The sequence below is a fragment of the Rhinolophus ferrumequinum genome, chromosome 8 (genome assembly GCF_004115265.2).
Source record: "Rhinolophus ferrumequinum isolate MPI-CBG mRhiFer1 chromosome 8, mRhiFer1_v1.p, whole genome shotgun sequence".
In the NCBI taxonomy this organism is placed as follows: Eukaryota; Metazoa; Chordata; class Mammalia; order Chiroptera; family Rhinolophidae; genus Rhinolophus; species Rhinolophus ferrumequinum.
In genome coordinates, this window is record NC_046291.1 from 6,424,840 (window position 1) to 6,449,151 (window position 24,312).

Consider the following 24,312-nt stretch of genomic DNA (forward strand, 5'->3'; position numbering starts at 1 on the left):
TTTCTTGTTCTGTGTGAAGTGTCTGTATCTGTACCATTTCAGTAAACAATCTTTGACACGGAAAAGCAAACTCTAGAACTCACAGCCCAAACCAGTGACAAATAACTAATAACTATATGGCATTAACTGGCACTATTCTGAAGGATGCTTTTTAACACCTATGTAAAATCTAATGACCACGTGAAAATGTCTGGTAACAACTTCTATAAGATAACCACCTTGGAGGATTTTTTTCCTCACTGCCGCTTTTGCACCATCTGTTCAGATGATACTGTTTTACTTTAACTTATTTAATGAGTATTAAAATGTGATCTAAATATTTAACATTTTCTTGCACGGATCAAGTGTTTTACAAAATAATGCATTTTTTCTTGCATAAACATATTGAACAAATTGGAGAAAGTTTTAATACTATGCAGTCCCATGACTGAACCATGACATGTCAAGGTTAAATGAGGTCATAAAGGTGGGGGTAGGGCCTGATCCCATAGACAGAGATAACACCCCTCCCTGCCCGGCACACACACACACACGCAAAAGGCCATGTGAGGACACAGCTGTCTCCAAGCCAGGAAGAGTCCTCACCAGGAACCAAATTGGCTGGCACCTCCATCTGGGATTTCTAGCGTCCAGAATTGTGAGAACAATGTGTTGTTTACGCCTCCCCGTTTATGGTATATTGTACGATGGGCCAAGCTGAGTCAGACTAAACGGAGTTTGTTGGGGGTGCATTCTTGGATTGTTCTCTGGGCTGCATTATCAGATGATTACACCAATTGTATTTTGGTAGCAGCAGGCTGATCACCGGGCAGGCTTGTAGTCCAGGGCTTCATACCTTTTTTACAGATAGGTGATATTTCTTCTAAGTGTACAAGGCAGTATCTGATTGCGAATCACAATTTGAGCATCCGAGAATGTAACGTAATTCCTGACTTCATGTTTTGGTGTTTGTCAAAATAAAGCCATTGCGACTGAATGCAGTGTGGTACCTGGACTGGACTGGAAAACTGGTGAAATCCAAATCAAGTATGGATTTTAGTCAATAGTAATGTTCCAATGTCAGCATCTTAGTTATTACAAACGTACCATGGTGATGTAAGATGGTAACAGTGGGGCGCTGAGTGTGGGACCCCTCTGTATTATCTTTGCAACTTCTCTGTAAACCTAAAGTTATTCGAAAATAAAAGGGCTTATTGACAAGAAAGCTACTGTCTTCATTAGTGGCTCTCTTAAGTGTTACACATTTAAATATGGAAGAAATTTATGCTAATGAAACACATTCGGATCTGTTTTTATATGTTGGAGTTTGGGGTTAAGATTTTATTTGCAGAAAAGCCTTTACCACGGCAAAAATTGTCTACGGACCATTAACCAACAGAGTGAAGTCCAGACTCATCACCAGCACAAATCAGGGGAAAGAGCAAAGGCTCTGAAGCTAGACAGACTTGGGGTCTAACCCTAGGGGGCCACCACTTCCTGTACAAGTTGGGCAAGCGAGTCTGATTCTGAGGCTGGGTGTTCTTGTTGGTAAAACACTGAGGGTGCCCAGTAAGTCAGCTCGCTGGCCTTGCCACGGTCTGTGGGTCTTTGGTCACCAGGCTCAGCCCCCCTTCAGCCTCTGGTCTGGTGCTGCCCTCCCGCCCACACCCTCACCAGTGCCCCTTGGGCCTGCTCACTGCACACCCTTCCCCTGCCAGGCCTGCCCACCGCTCCAGCTCTCGTCATTCCCCCTTTCTGGAACACCGTTCTGGATGCTGTGCATCTGGCCAACTTTTGCACATCCTTTAAGATTCAGCTCATCACCATCTTACAGGCTTATACAGATCCCCCCAGTGGGGGCACATACCGCGTCTGTATACTCCCCCACCCCACCCCCACCTGTTTTTTCAAAAAGGAATTGAGGCAGTCAGACACTGTCAGTCACTCCACCCTCCCTGCTCTTTCCTGATTCTTCCATAGCTCTGAACACACTGTGCACTGTTAGTCCTAATTGCTTCTTTCTGTGCCTCTGCCCTCCACTGGACCACGGGACCTTAGGAATGAGGACCAGCGCCTGTTCTTTCTCTCTATCCAGCACCTGACGTACAGCAGGCACTTCTAGTCTGCAAATGAATGACTGACTTTTGTCCAGGAAGTGAATCACCTATGCTTTCTGCTTCCTGTTTATTGTGTCACATAGAATTATTAAATCACATGGTAGACACTTTACACAAGAATTTGATAGGCAGCTAGTATTTTAAGTATAAGATAAACTGTCTTAGCTACTCCCTTCTAAACATTACTGGCATACACAGAGGCTGCCCAGGTTATATATATAAATACTGCTTGGAATCCTTTATCTTATACGGAAGACAACATTTTAATATTCACACTGCAGTGGCCAGATGCCAAAGAACCTAAGTGCTCAGGAAGAAGCCAAACATTAAAACTTTTCAGGGAGCATAATTATCTTTACAGTTTAAAGGGTATTCCTTTTAATAAACTTTCACTACCGGTAGATCTTGGGGCAGAATTCAGATGGAATTCAGAGAAAACAGTCTTTATGTTCATGTAGTTTTGTAAATAGATGGTTATTTCTCTGTCTTTCAAAGGGAAATGAATGAACCACCATCACATTTGTGGGGTGGCATGTCCTGGCCTCTCATAAATCTGATTTCTGCTGAGATCACTGGGACCGTGTTCCACGACACAGTGCCATGCGTCAGGTCCAGAGCACAGCAGGGATCCCCACGGGAGGTGGGGCCGGGAAACTGGTAGCCACTCCCGATAAGCTGCTTTCTCAACTACAAGTCCTGTTATTCCAGGGGAGACCTGTCTGGACAACAGTGCAGTGGCTGCAAGAGATCTGCCACGCGACCTGGAGAGACTGAGGCAGGGGTGACATTTGCAGAACACGATAGGTAACTGGAAAAGAGAAGGACCTTCCAGGAGCTGAGAAACTGCTAGCTGTCATTCGCGTCGTGTGGACACTTCTGCATCCTCTGATGGCTGCGGAGTTGTCCCATCGGGTCCAGCCCTGCCTCCATCACCTTCACTGCTCAGTAGAGGCCACATGGGTAATTTCTTCAAAGTTCTCAAACGCCCTCATTTTCACGGTCCCAACTCTGTAGACCCCATGGTGAATTTTACAATCTACCTCCCCTGCTTTTGCAAGTCGTAGCTGAGCGACGATGGAGAAAATCACTGGACTGGGTAGAGGCATATTATTGAACCAGTCTCAGCTCTCACCTCGGTGGAAGCTGGCAGTCCTTTCACTTGTCTTTCGTTAGTTCCTTCCTCTGTGCCCTTCAGACTCTATTCCAAAAATGTTCTTCCTCTCCTCAAACCTCCTACCCAACTGCCTTCTCCCTGGTCCTCAACAGAAACCCTCAGCTCTTCTTCACAGAGGAAATGAGAATGTGAAACTCCACGGCTCCCAAGCATCCTTCCAGCCCTTTCCTTCTGTCCGTTTCTCCCGACTCCATGCCCCTAGCTTTACCTGTGTGCCTCGGTTCCCTGACTTCTCACATATCCCGGACATGCTCAGAAGATCAAAAGCTTTATGAAACCTTTTTGGCTGTTACCGTTCCACTCCTACCACCAACCGGGCAAACCTGCCCTCTCGCTCCTCTGTAATACCTCCCCGCCTTGGGAGTCCCTCTGGAGCTGCAGGTAGCCCCGTGTATTGTAACTGTTTGCTACATGCCCACCTCCTGACTTCCCCTGGGCAAGCTCAGCACCTCTCTCATCTTTATATACCTGGCGCCTGGCACACAGTTGGGACTTGATCAGCAGAAAAAGAAAGGGGCTTAAAGGTGCTAAGTCTTCTTAAGCATGTGTCAGGGCCAGGATCGGAGAGTCAGGGCAGAGCTTAAAAGCTGGTCGTGGAAAAAAGGGACACTGATGATAGGACACCGACTTTCTAAGCATTCTGGGCTAGGGCTTCAGAGAGTTGAGAGAAATTGATCATTTAGGTAAATACACCACTGCCCAAGGCAGCTGGGTGGGGGTACCAACAAGACTATAAAATCTTATATTAGCCTCAGAGAGCAGAAACATCTGCTAAAGCCACAGCGGGCGGGCTGGCCAAGTTCAGCAACGGGTTAGCCAGGACAGCCCTGTGACCAGCGGAAAGGGCCACAGAGGGGAAGAATCCATCATCTCGGCAAGGAGCAACGGGAGGGACCAGCAGCGACACGGGGGCCACGACAGCTCAAGGAGGGGCAGCCATCAACAACCGCCCGGGGTTCTTTAGCGCCAGGAGGGGCTGCAGGGGCCTCCTGTGCCCTCTTGGCCCAGGTCACTGCTGGCTCCCACACGCGCCTCACACCCTCAGTGCCCTCTGGCTGCCTGAACCTGAGAACTGCGTGAGTTTTTCTCCCTTTCTCTGAGGACTTCGAGGTTTCCTAAGGCGCACACAGCTAGCTCCCCACTCACATGCTGACACAACTTAGAGGACAGAGATAATTCACTTGGAACCAATGTCTCTGTTTCAAGAGTTTTCTTTTTCCCATCAACACTTCCATGAATCCCGAATTCGATCAACTCTTAGCCACACAGTTTGACATTAACAAAACACCAGCACTCTGACAACCTGCTGGGGTCAGAAAGGAACATCTTAAAACTCTTTGGACTCCACGTTAAGACAGCTTCCAATCCCAATCTTTGATCTCCATTATAAAGCAGGACCAATAAAAGATCACCGAGATTTATGGGCGAACTTTCATCTGAGCTGTTTCACACCTAAAATAACACAAGTACTGAAGCCAATAGGCAGAAATTTTAGGTTTAGGTTTCAACTGTTTAGGTTTTCTTTTGCTTTCAAAATTCAATTCACTTATTGAAAACATTACCTTAAATTTTACAATTACATTGTAGTTCCCTCTCAGAGAAGCCAGTTGGGAGACATTCGCTGGGCAGATATCACATCCTTTTGAGAAGGACAGACCTAAGTGTGGGTAGACAGTTGTTCCCTATCCTAACAGGTATCTATCTTTTATCAAAAAGAGTGTTTTTCAAGGGAGTTAAATGGACAACATTTAATTTTATCTTTCCTCCTGAGTACACCCTATTGTCAACAAGAGTAACCAAATGCATACTACTGGGAATAAAATCCCAACAAAAAGACTTTCAGCTAGGAGACAGTGAGGTGGTATTCCAGATCCGTTTCATTGCACACTGTCCCAATCTCCGGGAGAATTCCTTAGACTCTGACATTGGTTATGTACAAGTCAGCGGCACTGAATGAAAAGAAATCAGGACCACACTCCCTCCAGATGGGAAATCAACCTGCACCCGCACCCCCACCCCTACCCCCAACACAATACTCCATCCCCACCTGATGAAGTGGGGAGAAACGACTCTGCCACATGAGAGAGCAGAGGAGCTGGAGGAGGAGGGACGCAGCTCATCCAGCTTTTAAGGAGGCCTTTATAGGCAAAGTAAAGGGAAAACAGCAGAAAAGTTCCTGGACACAAGCCTTTAAGAAACAAAAATGAGTAGGAAGAAAGGTCAGTGCAGCGGTTCCAAGGACTCCGAAGACACAGCTGCTGCTGTCCAGGGTTGCGGGCCAGCGCCGCCGGCTCCCGCCAAGGTGGGGCAGTGCTGGGCAGCGGGCGCCCCTGCACACCCACTCCGGCCGCGGGCCTTCTGCCACCAGCTCCCACTTGCAGAGCTCAGAGCACAGTCCCAACTCTGCAATCCCAACGAGAAATTCTAGAACTGTGACAATCACGAAACCAAAGTAAAGAGAACATGTTTCAGTTATTTAACCCAGTTTTGGTTTTTCATTTTCTGATTATGAAACATAATTCCTGGTTATAAAAGGAGAATGCAGCAGCTAGACGAGAGAAGCAGGACACCTGCTTAGAAGAAGCTCTCATTGTGACTATAATTCTTAAATATCTGAATCTGAAGAGCAGAGTTCAACTTTTCTGTATAGGGAGAATGTTTCACATTTATTCATTTCATGTGGTCTTCAAAGAGATTGCTACTTCTCTTTCTCTTTCTACCATAACATTATAGCTTTTGTAGATCTGAGTGATTTTGGAGTGTCATCTCCCTTCCTTAAGAGGACCTGGGCCAGGCAAGGGCTGGGTTTAGCCAACTGCATTTTCAGGCAGAAGGTGTGGATGAGATGTCTCCAACCTGAGGTTATATTAAACATAGTCAATGTATTGCTAGCACGTGATTGGGGCACTCGAAGGCCAAATGACATTATGGTTTCCTGCACCTGGCAGAGGTAGGTCTGGAAGTCTATCTTCCAACCGTCACACATATGCCTACCTGGAGCAAGCAGTGGGATGAACTTTCCCAGGAGTTAGAGGGCAGCAGCCGTAGGCACACTGACCTGCCAGGATACACTGCTTCTGAGGGCCGTGCTCAGAGCCGGGCTTCTCCTCTGCCAGCTATGCGGGAGCTGCCAATCAGATTGGGCAGTGGCGGGAAACGGGGCAGCTGGATCCTTTCCCTAGGTGGTGACATTTAGAAGTTCCCAGAATGGAGCCGGTTTGGCACCTGGGCTGGTTTCTTTCCTGTAAGAGATGGGGCCAGGTAAAAGGTTCCCAGCTCCCAGAATGCCATGGTATGTGCTGGTGGGTGGTGGGGCTATCCCTCTCACCTAGTGCAGTCAAAGAGCTAATACCAGAAGTCATGTCCTAGGGCAGGCGAGGACAGAAAGTTCAAACCAACATGGGTAGCAATCCAAAACTGGACCACTGGATTCAAGGTAGGTAGGAAGTGAAAGTCATGATATCGCCAAAGACGTGAGATGACCCCAATAAGCAGGTGAATAGTGTTTCAAAGGAGGAGAAGGAAACCTGGAAGAATTCATGAGCTCCGAGGAGGTGGCAGAAATAACTCGTGTATGGTCTCTTATTCACCACTGTCCCCAGGCCTACGGCAGTGCCTGGCAGACAACTGGTGCTCTTTAAATACTTGTCAAAGGGGGTCTGTAGACTCAGTGACTTACGAGGAGTCACAGAATCAGGACCAGGCGGAAAAGCCCAGACTCCTCTTTGGCTCTCTTTGCTTTTCCATCTCAGAGACTCCAGGTTATCTTATAAAGGGCAGGTCAGAGCAGATTAGCCCCCACCCCTTAGAACAGGGGTCAAAACCTTTACTTAAAAGGCCAATAGTAAATCTGCATGCCATTCTGCTATTACGGTGTGATCATGCCACAGACACTACATAAATAAATGGGTATGACTGTGTTGTCGTAAAACTTTATAAAGGGCCGGCCCGGTGGCTCAGGCAGTTGGAGCTCCGTGCTCCTGACTCCGAAGGCTGCCGGTTCGATTCCCACATGAGCCAGGGGGCTCTCAACCGCAAGGCTGCCAGTTCAACTCCTCGAGTCCCGCAAGGGATGGTGGGCTCCGCCCCCTGCAACTAAGTTTGAACACGATCACCTTGAGCTTAGCTGCCTCCCGGATGGCTCAGTGGGTTGGAGCATGGGCTCTCAACCACAAGGTTGCCAGTTCAACTCCTCAAGTCCTGCAAGGGATGGTGGGCTGCGCCCCCTGCAACTAGCAACAGCAACTGGACCTGGAGCTGAGCTGCGCCCTCCACAACTAAGACTGAAAGGACAACAACTTGACTTGGAAAAAAGTCCTGGAAGTGCACACTGTTCCCCAATAAAGTCCTGTTCCCCTTCCCCAATAAAATCTTAAAAAAAAAAAAAAAAACTTTATAAAAATTGTGGCTGTTGTGGGCTGGGCTGCTGAGCGCCGGTTTGAAACAATAATTGGAGGTCAATACCTGGGTCTTGCCATGGCATCTCTTCAGTTTGGTTCCTCTTGAACATATGTGATCTAACAATTAAGTTTGCGAACTTATCCTAGGAAAAGCGCTACATACTTCATTGCTGAATATCACTATGGTCACCTTCCAAGTATTCCCCTTGGGAAGCTATGCACCGACGCCAGCGCCTAGTCCACCCTTCAAAGCATTTTGGAACTTCTTTTCTGGAGTGGCTATCAGAGCTGTCGTCATATTACTTTTGATGTCCTGAATGTTATCAAAATGTCTTCCTTTCAATATTTCCTTTATCTTCAGGTAAAGAAAGAAGTCATTGGGGGCCAGATTAGGTGAGTAGGGAGGGTGTTCCAATATAGTGATTTGTTTACTGTCTAAAAACTCCCTCACAGACAGTGCCGTGTGAGCCGGTGCAAGAGCCATGAATTGTTGGCGAAAAGTTCAGGTTGTCTAACTTTTTCATACAGCCTTTTCAGCACTTTCAAATAGTAAACTTGGTTAACTGTTTGTCCAGTTGGTACAAATTCATAATGAATAATCTCTCTGATATCAAAAAAGGTTAGCAACATCATTGCAACATGTTCGTGAACTTGATTGTCAGACCTCGTGTAACAGCCTAACAGGAAAACATATAATAACAGAGGGCAAATATTCTTCCAGGGAACACCTCTTTTTTTAAAGACCTTATTAGATGTGGGAAAAGATGTTCAGACAAGATTGCTATTCCTCAGGAATATTTTTTGTTTAAAGAGACATAAACAAAACAAAACAAAAAAGAAGACGACTAAATAGAAGCATGTTTTTCAATCCAAGAAACTGGAGACTGACTTTTACCTTCTGAACCAAGTAGACACTTGTTGCTCTCTCAGCAGCCACTTTATCCAATTCGGATCCCTCAGGAACAAAGTAACTGACGTCGGCAATGTGAACTCCCACTTCGAAGATACCTGGAAAGGTCCAAGAAGGGTGATCAGCCTAGAAGGGTAGGCCATGGTGGTCCCTCCCGGGAATCCTTCCCGGGAATCCTTCCCGAGAATGCATGCCTCTCCGAGGTCACAGGACCTGAAGGAGAGGCTGCTGTTTCTAGTCTCGCTGGGCACTCTACCTACCCCACGATGTCCCTGTTGTTACTTTCCTTATTGTACACCAACAGGTGATGAGATTTTGTCCTGATTAAGCAACAATGACCATTTCCACAAGATGTTTCCCATTTCTAAAGGCTTCTTCTCTTTGAGGAAACAAAAAATAGACTTGCCAAAAAAGACTCATTTTGGATGATGAACAAATCCTGTCAGGTCACCACCAGAAGCAAGTTAATCCCCAAATCCTGCAGCCTGCCTCTGAAAGCTCTGCTCTTCCTGCTCATTCTGGCCACAGCATGGCCTTCCTACCTTACTCAGCCCCCTCACTGGCCTTCCTCCTTTGATTCTGTTTCCTCTTAGCTAGCAACCTTCTTAACCACGGATCTGATGAGGTCACTCCTTAGCCTGCTGCTCAGTCCTTTCATGGTCTCACCCTGATCTACCTGGCCAGCCTGAAGACTTCACCTCCACATGCTCTGTATGCAGCTGTCATGGGAAACCTCTTTCCATTCCCGGAACGGATCTTACCTCATCCCATTCAGATGTCGTTTGGCTTGTGCTTTTCCTTATACTTAAGATAATCTCAATAGGATCTGCCTGTCAAAATTCTTCTTACCTTATAAGGGTCAATTGAAAGAGAATCCCAGAACCAAAAGAGATTCCCTGCCCTGTTTCTTCCACCTGAACTGTCAGAGCTGAATATACCCACTGTGGTCTTTTCTTCAGAGCTCACATCATGACCAAATATCATTGCGTATCTTCACTTGCTCACATGTTTACCATCTGCCTCTCTCCCGACGGTGTAAGCTCCAGAAAGCCTGGGCCTTTCATGTAAATGCTTTTCACATTGTAGGTCCAGTGCCTGGAAGAATGCCTGACACATAGTAGGCAACTGATCCTTGTTGAGTGAATGAATCAGTAATTGGTTTGCCTGCTGCCTTTCCCCGTCTGGTAAAAGACCCTACTTGTTTTCCCTCTTAGGACTGCCCTTTCCCTTACTGGTGGCGCTATTTTTCAACAGGCTCTGCCTTCCCTGTAGTTCTGCCGGAGAGGTGGTGAGATGATTCAGGCCAGTGGAACTGCACCTGAAGTGAGGCCCGGGAGCCAGATTATCAATTGAAGATTTACTCTCAAACATCCTATAAATCATCTACCAAAAAGAGCATGTGTAATTATATACACATATACACATTTACCTCTACGTGAAAATGCACAAGATAGACAGAATATGAAAGAGTACACATGTAAAATAAACGTATAGTTTGAGGAGAGCAACATGGGCAGACAGAAGCATGTGGATGTTATAAGCACAAAGGTGAATTTGCATAAATTTAAATATATGGTTGATGTAATTCCATTATACCAAATCCCTGTTCATAGTGACTAGTCAATCATAGGCATGCAACTCAAGTCAATTTACTCTGGGTTTGTTTTCAAGGAGTGATATGGACTTCAGGAGAGGGTTGGTCTCTCTCTCTCTCTCTCTCTCTCTCTCTCTCTCTCTCTCTCTCTCTCTCTCTCAACCCCGACAGTAAGGACAATTGTAAGTCTGGAACTGCTAAGGAAACATCTTTGCCACACAATCATACCAAGACAGAAAATAACAGGTATAAGAAGTAAAGGGAGAATCATGATGACCTCATCTGAACTCCAGGATCCAGATGAACTTGCAGCTAGTCTACCTGTGGACTTAGCAGTTCATGAGCCAATCAATTCCCTTTGGGTTATGACTCAGTGAAAGAATCCTTATTAATAGCAAGTTGACTCAGAAGAGTTTACTAACACATCACCACCTGCTCTTCTGTTTACTTGGATAACCAGCCCTAAGGTATCACACATTTTATCTGTAAATCTTATAGCTTTTGTCCTCCCATTCCTTCTTCACTGGGGGATGAGTTTTCCTTCAATTTTTAAAATGGAAAATGCTTAAACAGGGGTAGTTAAACTCAGGGGCTCAGGGGAGGAAAAGCATTTAAGTTTCCCCATTCTCCATCTGTCTCCCACCCCAAGACAACCCTCCTACGGGGCATTTGTTGGGTTTCCCCGCCCAGTCCAGTAACATTAATGCATGAGGGACAACCTAAGTCCATCGAAGAGATCCTGCTGTTACGGGATAATATAACAGATCTATTTCCCACAGAGGAGAGAGGGCTGTCTGGAAAGCTGAGAGAAACGAGTGTGGCTCCAAGTTCAGCCGCCTCATTCTGAGAGCCATGCAGCTGTGTTGTTGGGTCACTGGGGGCAGCGAAACCTGCCCTGCGATGATCGAGGAACTCAACCCTAAGAAAATGTGGCCAAGAATCTCAGACGGCTCAACTTCCAATTCTGATACTACAAGTATCTAAAAGCAACACTTGGAGAAGGTAAAATAAAGTGTCTTCCTTTGAAGTCAGAATTATAATATATTGGCCTAACAGGTAAATATTGACTAAAGGAAAAGAGAGAGGATTATGACATCATGATATAAACCATAATTTTAAATTCAGTCTCTGTGTTGTTACTACACATGAACTTTCTGTCCTTTGTCAAAATTGACAAACTGACAAAGAGTTCATTACAGGAGATAAAACACGAAGGGGGCCAATCAAAACATACTTGAGAGGCTTAAATTTCACTCAGAATTCCCAGCAGAGCCTCTAAAACCAGCAAAGAGAAGCTCTCTTATTTTCCCCTTTGGACATTTTTAATGGAAACCCTAAATAAATATTTTATTACATATATTTACATAATGTGAACTTGCAGAACTCTTGAGGTAGTGGTACTGTAATTTTTATTCTATGAAGGAGAAAATATAAATCCAAAAGGTTATATAATATATGTCATCGAAACATTTAGGACAAATTCGATGTTTAAAAAAAGTACCATCTTTCAGATGAAAGCATTCTTTAAAAATTTCTTTTGCATTGAACCATTTTCATCTACTGGGGCTAAGGTGAGTCCTGTGAGTTTTGAAGAACTGTAGAAGCAGAGGAAGAGTCCCCAAGGCCAGCCATGTCTGATTAACTTTGCACTGGGCCCACAAACTTATGCTCAAAGGAACACAAATGCCCCTTTGAATGAACTTGAGAGGACATCAGAACTGCTTCATCCAATTAAAACACGCCTAGAACCTAAAGTAGTGGCTTAAGAACCATCTTTCGAAGCCAAGCCTCCCAGCCAGTTCAGCCACTTCCCAACAGTGTCCCTGCCAGGTGGCCCCCAACATATCCTCAAGGGGGTGGAGCTCCCATTTTGAAGTCTCTCACTCTGCTTCTGAAGAGCTCTGGTCATGAGAAAGTGCCTCCTTACACAGATCCGTGATGCACGGAAATGAGCCACTGGTCCAATCCAGCCCTGAGCATCCGTAAGGGGCAACCCCTCTGGTTAAGGAGCTCACAGTCTAATGGGGTTGGCACTTGGTGGATATATCTGTGTGGCGACAATATGATGGTACTAGTGCTGTGACAGAGGAAGGTCACAAAACCTCACTGCATGGGAGCGAGTTGAGCTGAAATCTGCTTTTACTTCACCGAGAACACGTGAAGTTTTATAATTTATAACAATGACATGAATGCACTGTTGACAACGATCACAAAAATGGTAACAAGGATAGCGGCAGTGACCATTTGATGTCCTCTGTGCCAGGGGCTCCATACACATCAATGCAGATTTGACAAAAGCCATGTAAACCACTTTTAACAGATGAATCATCTGAGAGGTTCCAAGTCACTTGCCAAGGTTAGCTGGCTGGTGAGTAATAAACCCTGGATTCAAAACCAGGTGGGATTCAGAGCCTCTGCTACTTTTATTACCACCCTCAACCCCGCCACTATCACCATAACTCCAGGACATGATACAACCTGATTTTTCATCTCGGGACCACAGCTAGAAATCCCTCCCCAGCTCTTAAGGTTCCACAGATGCCACATTCTCAGCTGTAGTTCAGGAATCCCGTCAGGGACTTTCCCAGCTTTGTTCACAGCCATCTCCCTGTCTGTAGGCCCTTTGGGTTCCACTTGTGACAGGGCCACTTGTGACAGGGCCTGTTTAGAGAGCAATCACCAAGCCATCGACTCTCGTTCTATTTAATCATAAGTCCCTGAGATCCAACAATTCCTTTTTAACCTTCTAGCTTCCAGTCATCTGTAGCTGGGGCAGAGTGACTGCCGGAAGTACTCTACTTGAAAGGGCGGTGCCAAGTACAGGTAGAAGTGTGCTAGGCTTCCCCTGCCTTTGCCTTCCAGACTGGGGTCACCTGAGCTCACCTTTACCCACCGCTGAGACTGGACAGTGGTGACAGAAACTCTTCTTGACCTAGGAGGACACCCCTTTTAATCCAGAATGTAGGGGAACAATGCTGCTAAATGTCCCTCACCAGCAAAAAAGAACTGCTTTTGTCCAGGTCACTAACTGGCCTTGGTGTCACTAGGTCCAAACACTTATAGTCCTGACTTGGCCTGGCCCCACAGGGCATCTGAGGCCTGGTCATTTCTCCTTCCTTGAGACACTCCCTTGGCTCCGGGTGTCGGTGCTGCAGCTGCTCCTTCCCAGGCTCCTCTCCTTCCGTGACCCTTACATGTCGGCGTGCCTCTGAGCTTTGCCCCAGGCTGCCTTCTCTTCCAACTCTTCTCTCTCTCCCTAGACTGTCTCATCCACTCCCAGGAGTTCCAGCACCATCTCTGCTTCAGTGTCCTCACTCGGTGCCATCAGCCCAGAGGGCCCGGGACTCCAGGCTGCCATGTACCAGGGTCTGCTGGGAAGTGCCACTCCGCTGTCACACAGGCAGCTCACACGCCACCCCCCAACGAAACCACGTCTCTTCCTGTGTCTTCCCTCCTAGGAAGGGGGATCAGTTCCACAACCCCAAAGGGGCACCACCGCCGCCTAAACCTAAAAGAAACCTGGCTCTGCCTCAGTCTGCGTCCGTCAAGCGCTCTGAACTCTACCTCCCGACAGTTCAAGTCTGCCCACCCTCCCCACGGCCAGGGCCACCATCGTTTGTTTGAAGGAAGATCTAGCAACCCCCTTGTTGCTCTCCTGGCCATTTCTCAAACCCATTTGCCACACTGAAGATAGTGTTCTTTTCCAAATACAAGTCTCGCTGGCACCCCACTGTGTAGTGTAAACCCTGCAGGCCCCCCACTGTGCCGAGCACACAGCCCAGACTGGGTGTCAGCGGCCTCACTGGCCTGGCTCCTCCACCGCTCCAGTCCCTTGGGCTCATTTCTCCCTCTGCCCGCTATTCTCTATCACTGCTTCACAAAGAGGCCACACTGACAAAAAGCTCCGGCCTGTGCGTCTGCCTTGAGCATGTGCAAGTGTCCTGGTCCTAAGCCCTTAAACGCCAGCCACTGGCATAGAACTTCTCAAGCTGCTTAAACCCATCAGGCTCCACTGTTCTCCCCTGCAGGGTGTTCTCCTCCTCTCCCCCCTGGGCCTGCAGACCACTGCGTGAACCCCATTCCCTCTGGCTGGGGTCCCTGCTGCCCCAGACCAGGCTCACCACCCCTTCCGTGTCTTCCTACAACATCTTACACCCTCCCGACCCCCAGCTCTGCACCACTTACTACAAGTGGGTCATGAGATCTCTCCCCCGTCCTCTGCTATGAGCACGAAGGGCAGAGAACGGGCCAAGCGAATAGTTGGTGTCTGACGTTTAGATGTTTACAGAATAAGAAAACAAGATGTAGGGCAGCTCTGTTGCCACTCTGGGTTGAAAGGGGTTGTAAACGCTGCCTGGTCGAACTGCAGAATCCTCCCACACCAGGTCTTCCCAGAGAGCGTCCAACCTATGCTTGCATACCTCAGGTGACTTAGAAGTCACCACTTCCCAATGCAGTCCGCTCCGCCTTCAGAGAGCAATGACGACAAAACATTTCCCGTTTAAAGCCAAAAGACACCTTCCTCGACTTTCCCCTGGTTGGTGCAGTTCCTCGTCAGGGGGCTGCCCAGAACAAGCCCGTCTCCTCAGAGACAGCGATCTGGCTCAGAGAAAAGAGTGAAGGGGCAGACTTCTTCCCGGAGGGCTGGGCTCGGCTTTGAGACACTGGCTTTGAATATTTAGGCACTTAGCATGTGGCGCCCTGGATCTTCTCTCCTTCAGGCTAAATACCCACTCGGCTTGGCTCTGAGTCACCTCAACATCTCCTCCTAACACGTTACTAATGACCACCTTCGTTCACTCAATTAGCCAGTCAATACACGCTTATTAAGCTCCTGCTATGCGGCAGGTACTTTTCTAGGCACTTGGGGACACACAAGTCAACAAGATTGACACGGTTTCTTCTCTTGTGGAGCTTACATTCCAGGGAGGAGAGAAAGACAGTAAGCAAACAAATAAATGATAAGATTACTTTTAAGATAGTAAAAAGGACTTTAAAGAAAAGAAAACATGGTGAGGTGATGAGAATGCCTCAGGTTTAGTTAGGAAAGGTCTCTGAGGAAATAAACTGAGATGGATGTCTAAAAAGGACCATGTCACGTGATGGCATGAGGGAGACCACTCCAGGCAGGAGAAGAACCAGAGCAAAGGGTCGAAGAGGAAGCAAGCCGATGCATCTAGAAATAGAATGAAGACTGGAAAGAGGGGGAGAACCGGAAGCTGGGAGGCCAGTGAGGTAGATGGGCCCCAGTAAGCGACGCCCCGTAGGTGTAGGACGAAGCATTTAGATTTTATTTCAGGTGCAATGGGAAACCACTGGAGAGTTTGAAGCAGCAAAATGACATTAATTGAATATACCATATTCACGTTCTCATTTTGGCACCTCCTTCATTCTGCATACATGGTTCTACTAATGTAGTCTTAAGTCGCAGTGAACTGAAAACCACAATCTCTTGGGAAAGGCGCTGACAGGCAAACCAATTCAATCAGTCCTCCCACATGAAGTTACACATTTGGTAAACAAAGGTAGATGATGAAAAGCATAACCTAATAGACACACTGACAGATGCAACAGGAGTTGGGATTTCCTGTCCCGCAGGCTGTTTTCCATCCAGCCTACAATACAGAAACATGACGTTCTTGCTGGGGTCACCCTTTTGACCCTGTGGGAGTCTTCTAAACAACATGAGCCTTTGAGAAACAAATAACAGTGTTCTGGAAGCTCAGAAAGGCTCATGTCACAATGGAGAGAGCTGAGAGAAAGGGACTGCATGCTGTCTCGACGTCCTCAGCACGGAGGGGCTTCACTCCGGGCGGCACTTCCAGCCAGGATGTGGGCCCTGGCCTTCATTTGGTCCCACTGAGTTTTAGAGACTGACTCCATAGCTGAGGAACAACTGGGCTTGGACCACCTTGTGGCCACACAACAAACTCCATCTTTTAGTTGGAGTTAGCAAGTTCCCTGATTTGGGTGGAAACGCTAATTGGGTTGCAAGGTAAGAGGGAGAACTCAAACTCTGATGTCCTCCAATTCTGTGTGGTATTTGGTTATGTAATAAAACACAACAGTTGACCACTGGTCCAGCAAGGTATGGCAGCTCTCCATGGCCATGACGTGCTGAGGGTCTGAGCATATTTTATAAACTTAAAAGGAGTCAAAGTAAAATATTTCTGCAGCAAGTAAATCTGAATGCAGCGCAAGGTGCCTGTGTCTGAGGAAGGGACGGCACAAGACGCATGCCCAGGATTTGAAGAGTCTGTAAACTGTCTTGTTTCAAGTTTCTTTTTGCCACTACCCAACAAAGGGTTAATGAGGACCTTTAGCTGCAAACTCCTTAACGGGTGAACTCACCTTCTGGAACCTTTTCCCTTCATTATTACAAAGGCCTCTATCAATCTGCAAGTACTCAACTCAACTGCCCACACAGCAATTTTTGTCATGTTCAATCTAATTCTCAGGAATCTAAGTTTAAATTTATATGAACAGCATGGAAGAGGAACACCCAGGTAGCAAATTCCACTTTTCCCCTTCCAAATGATTTGAGCAATGGCCTCCTTCATTAACAGGAAAGAGAATGAGGAGCTAAACATGTGAAGCTGGCACCACACCCAATATCTGGGAGTTTCCAGGCGTTTCAGAAGTGAGTGGGGAAAGCCCAGGTCAGCAGGTCAGGCCTGGGACAGAGACCTGAGCATGGGCTCTCGAGCAGGAGGGCAGGCATTTGGCCCTTCCTCGGTGCCAAGAGCCAGTGAGGTCTGAGGGGCCGAGAAGGTAGTTACAGAGTTAGGAGATCCAGATAATAAGGGCCGGGAGAGGGGGTGGGCTGGATGGGGCGGACTGGCCACAGTTTCAGGGTTCCCGGGGCTGGATGATGGGAACAAGGGGTTTCATTATACGATTCTGTCTACTTTTGTGCATGTTCAACATTCTCTATCCAAAAATTAAAAATAAAAGAGTTTGCAGAGGCTGAAGCCAAGTAAAGAAAAAAGTTTAAAAAGGAAAAATCCAGTTAAGGAAAACTAGCTACAAGTTTTAAACGAAAGACAAGCCAACTGAGGCAGGAGAGGGTTACTGCTTAAGAAGAGCAGAATTAAACGTCCCCAGTGACGAGCTCTGGAAGTTGAGGATAACGGGGACTATTCCTTTCTACATTATACACATTTTGTAATGTTTCCAGCTTTCAAGGCTGGAAAAGCCATAATGATAAAAAATATAAAATAAAAAATGCAAGACTGGCTTGAAAATGTCTGGAAAGAAATATATCAAGATGGTAACAATGCTTTTTCTCTGAGTGGGAGGATTATAAAATTTTTCTTTCTGCTTGTATGTAAATTCTAATTTTTCTATCATAAATGGGTTATTTGTTTTACAGTTTTGTTTTTTTAAACTAAAGACACACCAACAAATGCTGTGTCCCCCCTCAGCCACCCCCAACCCAATTCCCCACCACACAGCAAGAGAAAGCCTCACTGGCCAGCCTGGGTAGGTGGCAGCGAGACAGGGTGGCTGCTCATCTGACAACTTTCCTGAGGGATAGCAGCTACCAAAGCCCTTTGTAGGCAGGTTCTGCTCAGGGGAGCTCAGGAACTGAAGTAGCAGAAACTGGGCTCACCCCTTCTGAATAGGAAACAACTCTTTACATGCTAGAAATGTGACTCCAGTTTGTGGCAGCCTGTGGCTTTTGTCATCATTTTACAGGTTCGGTGCACAAGGCTAGCACAAGGAACCTGTTCTTTCTCATTCCGGGGGGGTGGGGTGAGGGTGGGGGAATGCTTGTATGATCACAGCAGATGGGTTTCCCAAAGACGCAGGCTTGAAAACGGAATTTCAGCAAATTTTCACACTCATTTGTAGATGTTTCTATTTTTAAAAAGCCTCTCTATTATCAAAACATAATTGCTAGTCTATAATCACCAAAATGAAAAGATTTATAATTGTCAACAAGTTTTGAGGCAATATCAACATCTATGTGTATTTAAATGCCTATGCACTAAGTGTTAACTGTCATCAACAACTGCTCAGTCCAATCCCAGCCTTCCTTTCAGCTGAAATTACAGCAATTTTCATAGTCACCTTGAATTGAGAGGCAAAAGCTTTTAAAAGCTTTGTATCCTGGAGACAAAACCCCTCAGTAGCTTTTCTCTCATTCTGGAGAAGCCTTTTTGGGTTCTTACTATTTTTTCACCATACCCAATTTGTTCTTTTTGGATCTGATTACTCAGTTTCATTAATGAACCTCTTTGCATGAAGAAACTGTTTTTTGATTCCCCGGGGCTTCACCAAGTTAGCAGAAAATGACATCCATAATTTATGTGTGCTTACGATATGAATCCACCACACTGGTTGTCCTGGAGCAATAGCATGTTGACTGCTGGCTTTTTAGATCACTTTGCTTGTATTAATTCATTTAACCCTCCCAATGCTATGAGACAGATCTCTTTCTACAGATGGGGAAACTGAGACCCAGGGAGGTCACATATTTTTGCATCAAGGTCTGGCTCACGAGACTTAGCTCTTAACCCTCACTTTATGGGATGCATCCCCTTAGTATCAGGTACTTGACTAACTTTTTTTTTTTTTAACTGGGGAATACTGACTAACTTCTAATTGCTTCTTTCTCAACTCCTATAGGCCGTAAGCGCTGTCAATGGAACATTTAGAAAGGGTTATACATTTACTTTGCAGAACACACATTTTGAGACAACTAAGTAGAACACATTATGATTTTCAATGTGAACAAAAGTGACTCCTTTATGAGGACAATAAATATTCATTAAATAAAAACCTTGTCACATACTCCCATAACCAATGGTCACTTTCTATTTTTGAACTACCCATTTTTCAATTAGTTATAACTCAGTTTTCCAGTTTTTTTAAAAACTCAGTTTTCGTATAAAGTATTCTGAATTGCCAAATTTTCTAGGTAACTGAATGCCAACCCTTTAATCATCACTAGTTTCTGGTTTTAATACTTCCGGATGAAAATCCTCTATAAATGTATTACATACTTCCTTTCCTTAATAGCAGAACATAATTCAATGTTAATAACTCAGGGTCATTAATATGAACATTTATTTTATATTTTGCAAAAGATGCTGATGTGGCACAGTACGGCAAAGTTACCTTGTCCTCAGGACATATTCTCAAATTTACTTGTGTCCTGTGTCACTAAAATGGAGTAAAGACTCTCAGATGCAAAACCTCCTGGCTATTTATAACAAGTTATCACTGATTAGACTAGGCACACAAAAGATAGTCCAATATTTCTTGATTAAAGGACTCATCTTCATAAAAGTTCTATGGGGCAGATACTATTAATATTTGTATTTTGCAGACAAATACACTTGGCTCAGGGAGCTTAGATAATGTACCTGATGTCACACCGAAAGTAAACGGCAGAGCCAGGATTAGAATACCGATGGACTCCAGTCAGGCCACATGCCATAGCGCTGCATGGTACAGCCTTTTCCTAAGGTCATTCCATGGTTGTCAGTATCCCTCAACTTTTTAGTTCATAGCAACTTTTTTATTTATTTATTCATTCACATGCCATACAATTCACTCATTTAAAGGGTACAATTCAGTGGTCTTTAGTATATACACAGAGTTGTGCAACCAGCACCACAATCAATTTTAGAACATTTCAACACCCCCCAATGAAACTCCATATGTTTTCAATCACTCCCTATTCCTCCCCAACCTTCCCAGTCCTAGGCAACCACTTATGCAACTTCTGTCTCTATAGATGTGCCTATTCTGGACATTTCACATAAATGGAACACACAGTATATGTCTTCTTTCACCTAGCATATTTTCCAAGTTCATCCATGTTATAGCATGCTTGCTTTCTTTCCTTCCTTCCTTCTTTTCTTCCTTCCTTCCTTCCTTCCTTTCTTTCTAGCATGCATTATTTCTTTAATGGAGGAATTATATTCCACTGTGTGGATATATATTTATTTAACTATCCATCAGCTGGCAGATATTTGGGTTGTTTCTACTTTTTGTGTGCTCCTTCATTTTTTATAGTAAACTTTTTATGGAGGCATAAAGAGTTTGTATATATAAGGTATACAAATGTTAAGCATACGCTTATAGCTCAGTGAAATTTTACACAGTGAATACACTTAGGTCATCACCCCCCAGTTCAAGAAATAGAACATAACCAGCACTCCAGAAGCTTCTCTTGTATCTTCCTCTCAGTCTTTATACCTACAAAATATTACTGCTTTTTTGACCTCTATAATCTATAATCATAGAGTAGTGTTGCCTGTCTTTGTACTTTATATAAACGGATTCATACAGTATGTAGTGTGTGTGTGTGTGTGTGTGTGCCTTCTTTTGCTCAACATATTTTTGAGACTCATCCATGTTGTTTTGAATTTGCTCTGCAGCATTGTTGTATAGTACTCCATTATAAGAATATCAACAATGCACCCATTTTATTGTTGGTAAGTGCTTGGTTTGCTTTTAGTTCTTTGCTATGATGAATAACATTGCTGTGAGTATTCTTGTACATATGTACTCATTTCTGTTGGGTATATACCTAAGAAGGAAACTGCTGGCTTATGGAGTCTGAATCTATTCCGCTCCATTTTGTACCATACAATGGTTTTCCAAGGTGGTTGTACCAACCTCCACTCCTATTCAGTGTATGAGAGTTCTCACTGCTCCATATCCCCACTAACATTTGGTAATGTCAGCTTAAAAAAAAAAAAAAAAGCAATTTTGGTAGAAACACAGGAGTATCTCACTGTGGTTTTCATTTCTATTTGCCCTGTGGACTAATGATATTAAGCACTTTCCATGTGTTTTTGCCCACTGGCTACCTTCTTTTATGAAGTGCCTGTTCAACTATTTACATAGTCTTAATAGGAGTCCTTTGCTGGATATATGTGTTGCAAACATCTTCTCCTACTCTGTGACTTGCCTTTTCATTCTATCACTCTTCTCCTTAAGGTTAGTGCATTTTGTGTCCTATTTCAGAAATCTTTGCCTATTCCAAGGTCATGAGGTTATTCTTCTATGCTGTCTTCTAAAAGCATTAACACTTCAAGAAGCGTTAATGTTTTCACCTTTTTACACTTAGATCTGTGAGCCACATGAAATTGATTTTCATGTATGGTGTAGAGTAGGAGTCAAAGTTCATTTTTCCCCCCGTATGGATAGCCAAATGATCCAGTACCACTGATTGACAAAACCATCCTTTCCTCGCTACACTGCTGTGATACCTTTGTTGAAAACCAGGTGATCATATATGCGTGGGTCTGATTCTGGATTCTCTATTCTGTTCCCACCTTGCCTTCTGAACAGCAACTATTTATTATTTCAGCATAATTGTACTAAAATTTCATGTCAATTTTAATATTTCCATTTTTATATTAATAATTTTTACTGTGCACTTTTTGTCTGGCACAGTCCTAAGTGCCAGGGATTAGCTCACTTAATTCTTCCCAGCAGTTTTAAATTAGCTTTATTATTATCATTCCCATTTCACAGATTAGGAAATGCGAGGCATGGAGAGGTTAATTGTTTCCTCTGAAATACAGACGGTGCCACTTTTCATTTTGCTGTCATACTATCTACTTTTATGGAAAAGCATCAGTAGCAACTGGAGGCAACTCCTGCTAATATCTTTAAAGCTAGGTTGTATTTTTGCAACAGCAGGCATAAATGGAGCTTTATTTCTTTAGCTTTTCATATCCTCAGTATTTTAGAACTGGAAGACACTTGAGAAACTCTCTAGTTCAAACCCCCATATAGCTGAGGAAAGAGAATTTCCGAGAAACCACAGACATGCCCAAACTTACATGATGCAGGAGAGGCAAAGATGAGACAAGAACCCAGCTCTCCTGCTCTTATTCCAGTGCTCTTTCTGGTACACCACAAGTGCCTCTCATCACGCAATGAGTGTGTTGGATCACTGAGACTTCTGAACTGGCTTCCAGGTTTACCTTGGTGCCAGATACTTGAGGATGCCTGACTGGTGGATGCCAGATTATCTTGGCTTTAATGAGCAAGGAAACTGGAACCAATCAGCAGAGCTGGAAGCAGATGAACAGGCCACCGTCCAAATTTGGTTTAACAAGGTGCACTGAGACATCCATGAAAAAAGAGAATTTCCGAAGCCCGGACCCCACAGAAATCAGGCTAGCAAGATTCGAATGGAACATAGGAATAAGACACTTAGAGGGGTGGAGCTGTCTCTCCACTTAATCTTTCCACTTAGATTCTGTGTCCTCAAAACAGGAACTCATTGGCAAGCATCCCAGAAGCCCACTTCCATGCCAGAGTACTCGCATGACTATTCAGTTACTTGGATTTTTCAAGTCAAGGTACGATTCAGTAAAAAATGATCACACTACAAGGACAGTTAAAATTGTTCACTCACCAAATGCCCTAGATGAATGGAGAAGACAAGCACTTCCTTATGAGCTGACGGCTCTACAGAATTTTCCATTTCTCTTCCCAGGTTCATTATCGAGGGCCATACTATGAAAATAAGGTTTGTCTGAGATCAAGTACTTGGATTGCCGGGCATGTGCCTGAGGTCAGAATGCCCTCTGACATAAGAGACCGCAAGGGGAAAAATCAGTGTTTCAAAACTGGGATTAGAATTGACTTCACACAGAAGAGGCGAGTAAGAGAAACAGCACTCGAAGCACCTCGCATCGTGAAGATGTCAGAGACAAAACCCAGAAGTGGGGCCAACTAGAAAACTGCCCCGCAGAGGAATTGTTCTTTTCCAAAAATCTAAGGAAGAGCTATCAGGGGTTCTCGTCTCGAACAGAAGGAACAGATTTTAAACATAGTTTCTCTACTTAAACGTTGCACATAGGTCTTATTTTTAAGCTACATGTGGCATGTTTCTAACATCTAATAAATGACAGTTTCTAAAATAAGTCTGAGTTGCATCTTACAGTATAGTGTTCAATATTCAGGAGGGGACAGCCCTTTGAAACACGGCACTTCGGGGTCCAGCTCGCTGGTGGATGAAGCAGGGAGAAGTTCTCGCCATAGTGCTGGAAGTAAGAAAGACGGGAGAGCCTATTTCCCACCCAATGACCTAAGTGACAAGAGCTTAGGATTCTGATTCTGTCTTTTTAGTCCCTGTCAACAGGGGGTTTCTGAGGGCATGGGTGTAAGGCGGGGTCCAGCCAGAGCTAAGGACTACAAGGCATGGTAAAATTGGAGTGGGGCAGAGTACAAGGTAATGCAATGCTTTCTTGAGGTCACCTCAGGGTTGGTGCTGCGTGTGTAGCAGGAGATGCAGCAGGCCAGGTCTCCTACTAGATGTATAACCAAATGACCTTGACCTTCAGCTTCTTTAAGTATGCAGCAATTATACTGCCACTGGAGTGCACTGACAAGACTTGTTGGGTTTTACAGTACAAGGCATGGGCATGTTCTTTCACAAAGGGAATGAACCTCCCTGACGTGGTTCTTCCTGGGATGGGGCAGATCCTCAGAGAGGAAATGCAAGAAGTAGGCCCAAGACCTCTTTCTAGAACCTCTTAGGCCTAGACTTTAAAGGGCAGATGTTGAAGTGTGGTGCCTGGCCAGTGTGGGGACAGGACCAAACCTAGGTGGGCCTGGTCTACACTTATTTAATCTTTGTGTCTTCATCTTTTAAATGCGTCTGTTAAAAAAGACCCATATAGCTAGACGTAGCCAGTCGAACCGTCTTTACTTTTTAACTGTAGAGTTAAATTTAACGTGCGTATTAATTTTTTTTGGCAACTTAATATGTGCTTTTTATTTGTCCTGCTTCTTCATATATATATATATATATATATATATATATATATATATATATATATATTTTTTTTTTTTTTTTACTCTTGCCATGCCTTCTTTTACATTGAGGTGTTTTTGTGTGTTTTTCTCATTTCATTTGCCTCTCTCTACAAGTTTGGAGAATATTTACTAAGTTTCTATTTCTTACTTAAAAGACATTTGAAATGTTTATGGAACACGAAGACTATAAATACAATATGTATGATATAAAATATAAAAACAACGCAGAAACTGAATATTAAAAAGCACACGTACATGTTTATATGTTTCAAATTCTGTTCCAAAGTAAAATCCTAACATGCCAATTTTTCCCCCAACATTAATGGTTTTTGGAAAAAGACACT

At 44.7% G+C, this 24,312-nt stretch overlaps 1 protein-coding gene across 2 annotated transcripts in view; it reads right to left on the minus strand.

Annotated features, from left to right (window-relative positions):
* Positions 1-24,312, minus strand: part of DIS3L2 (DIS3 like 3'-5' exoribonuclease 2) — a 301,104-nt gene that overhangs the window by 92,196 nt on the left and 184,596 nt on the right. For both annotated transcript variants that reach the window (XM_033112550.1, XM_033112549.1), the window contains one exon: positions 8,566-8,678. In XM_033112550.1, the coding sequence (XP_032968441.1) occupies positions 8,566-8,678 (113 nt within the window). The remainder of the gene's footprint in view (positions 1-8,565; positions 8,679-24,312) is intronic.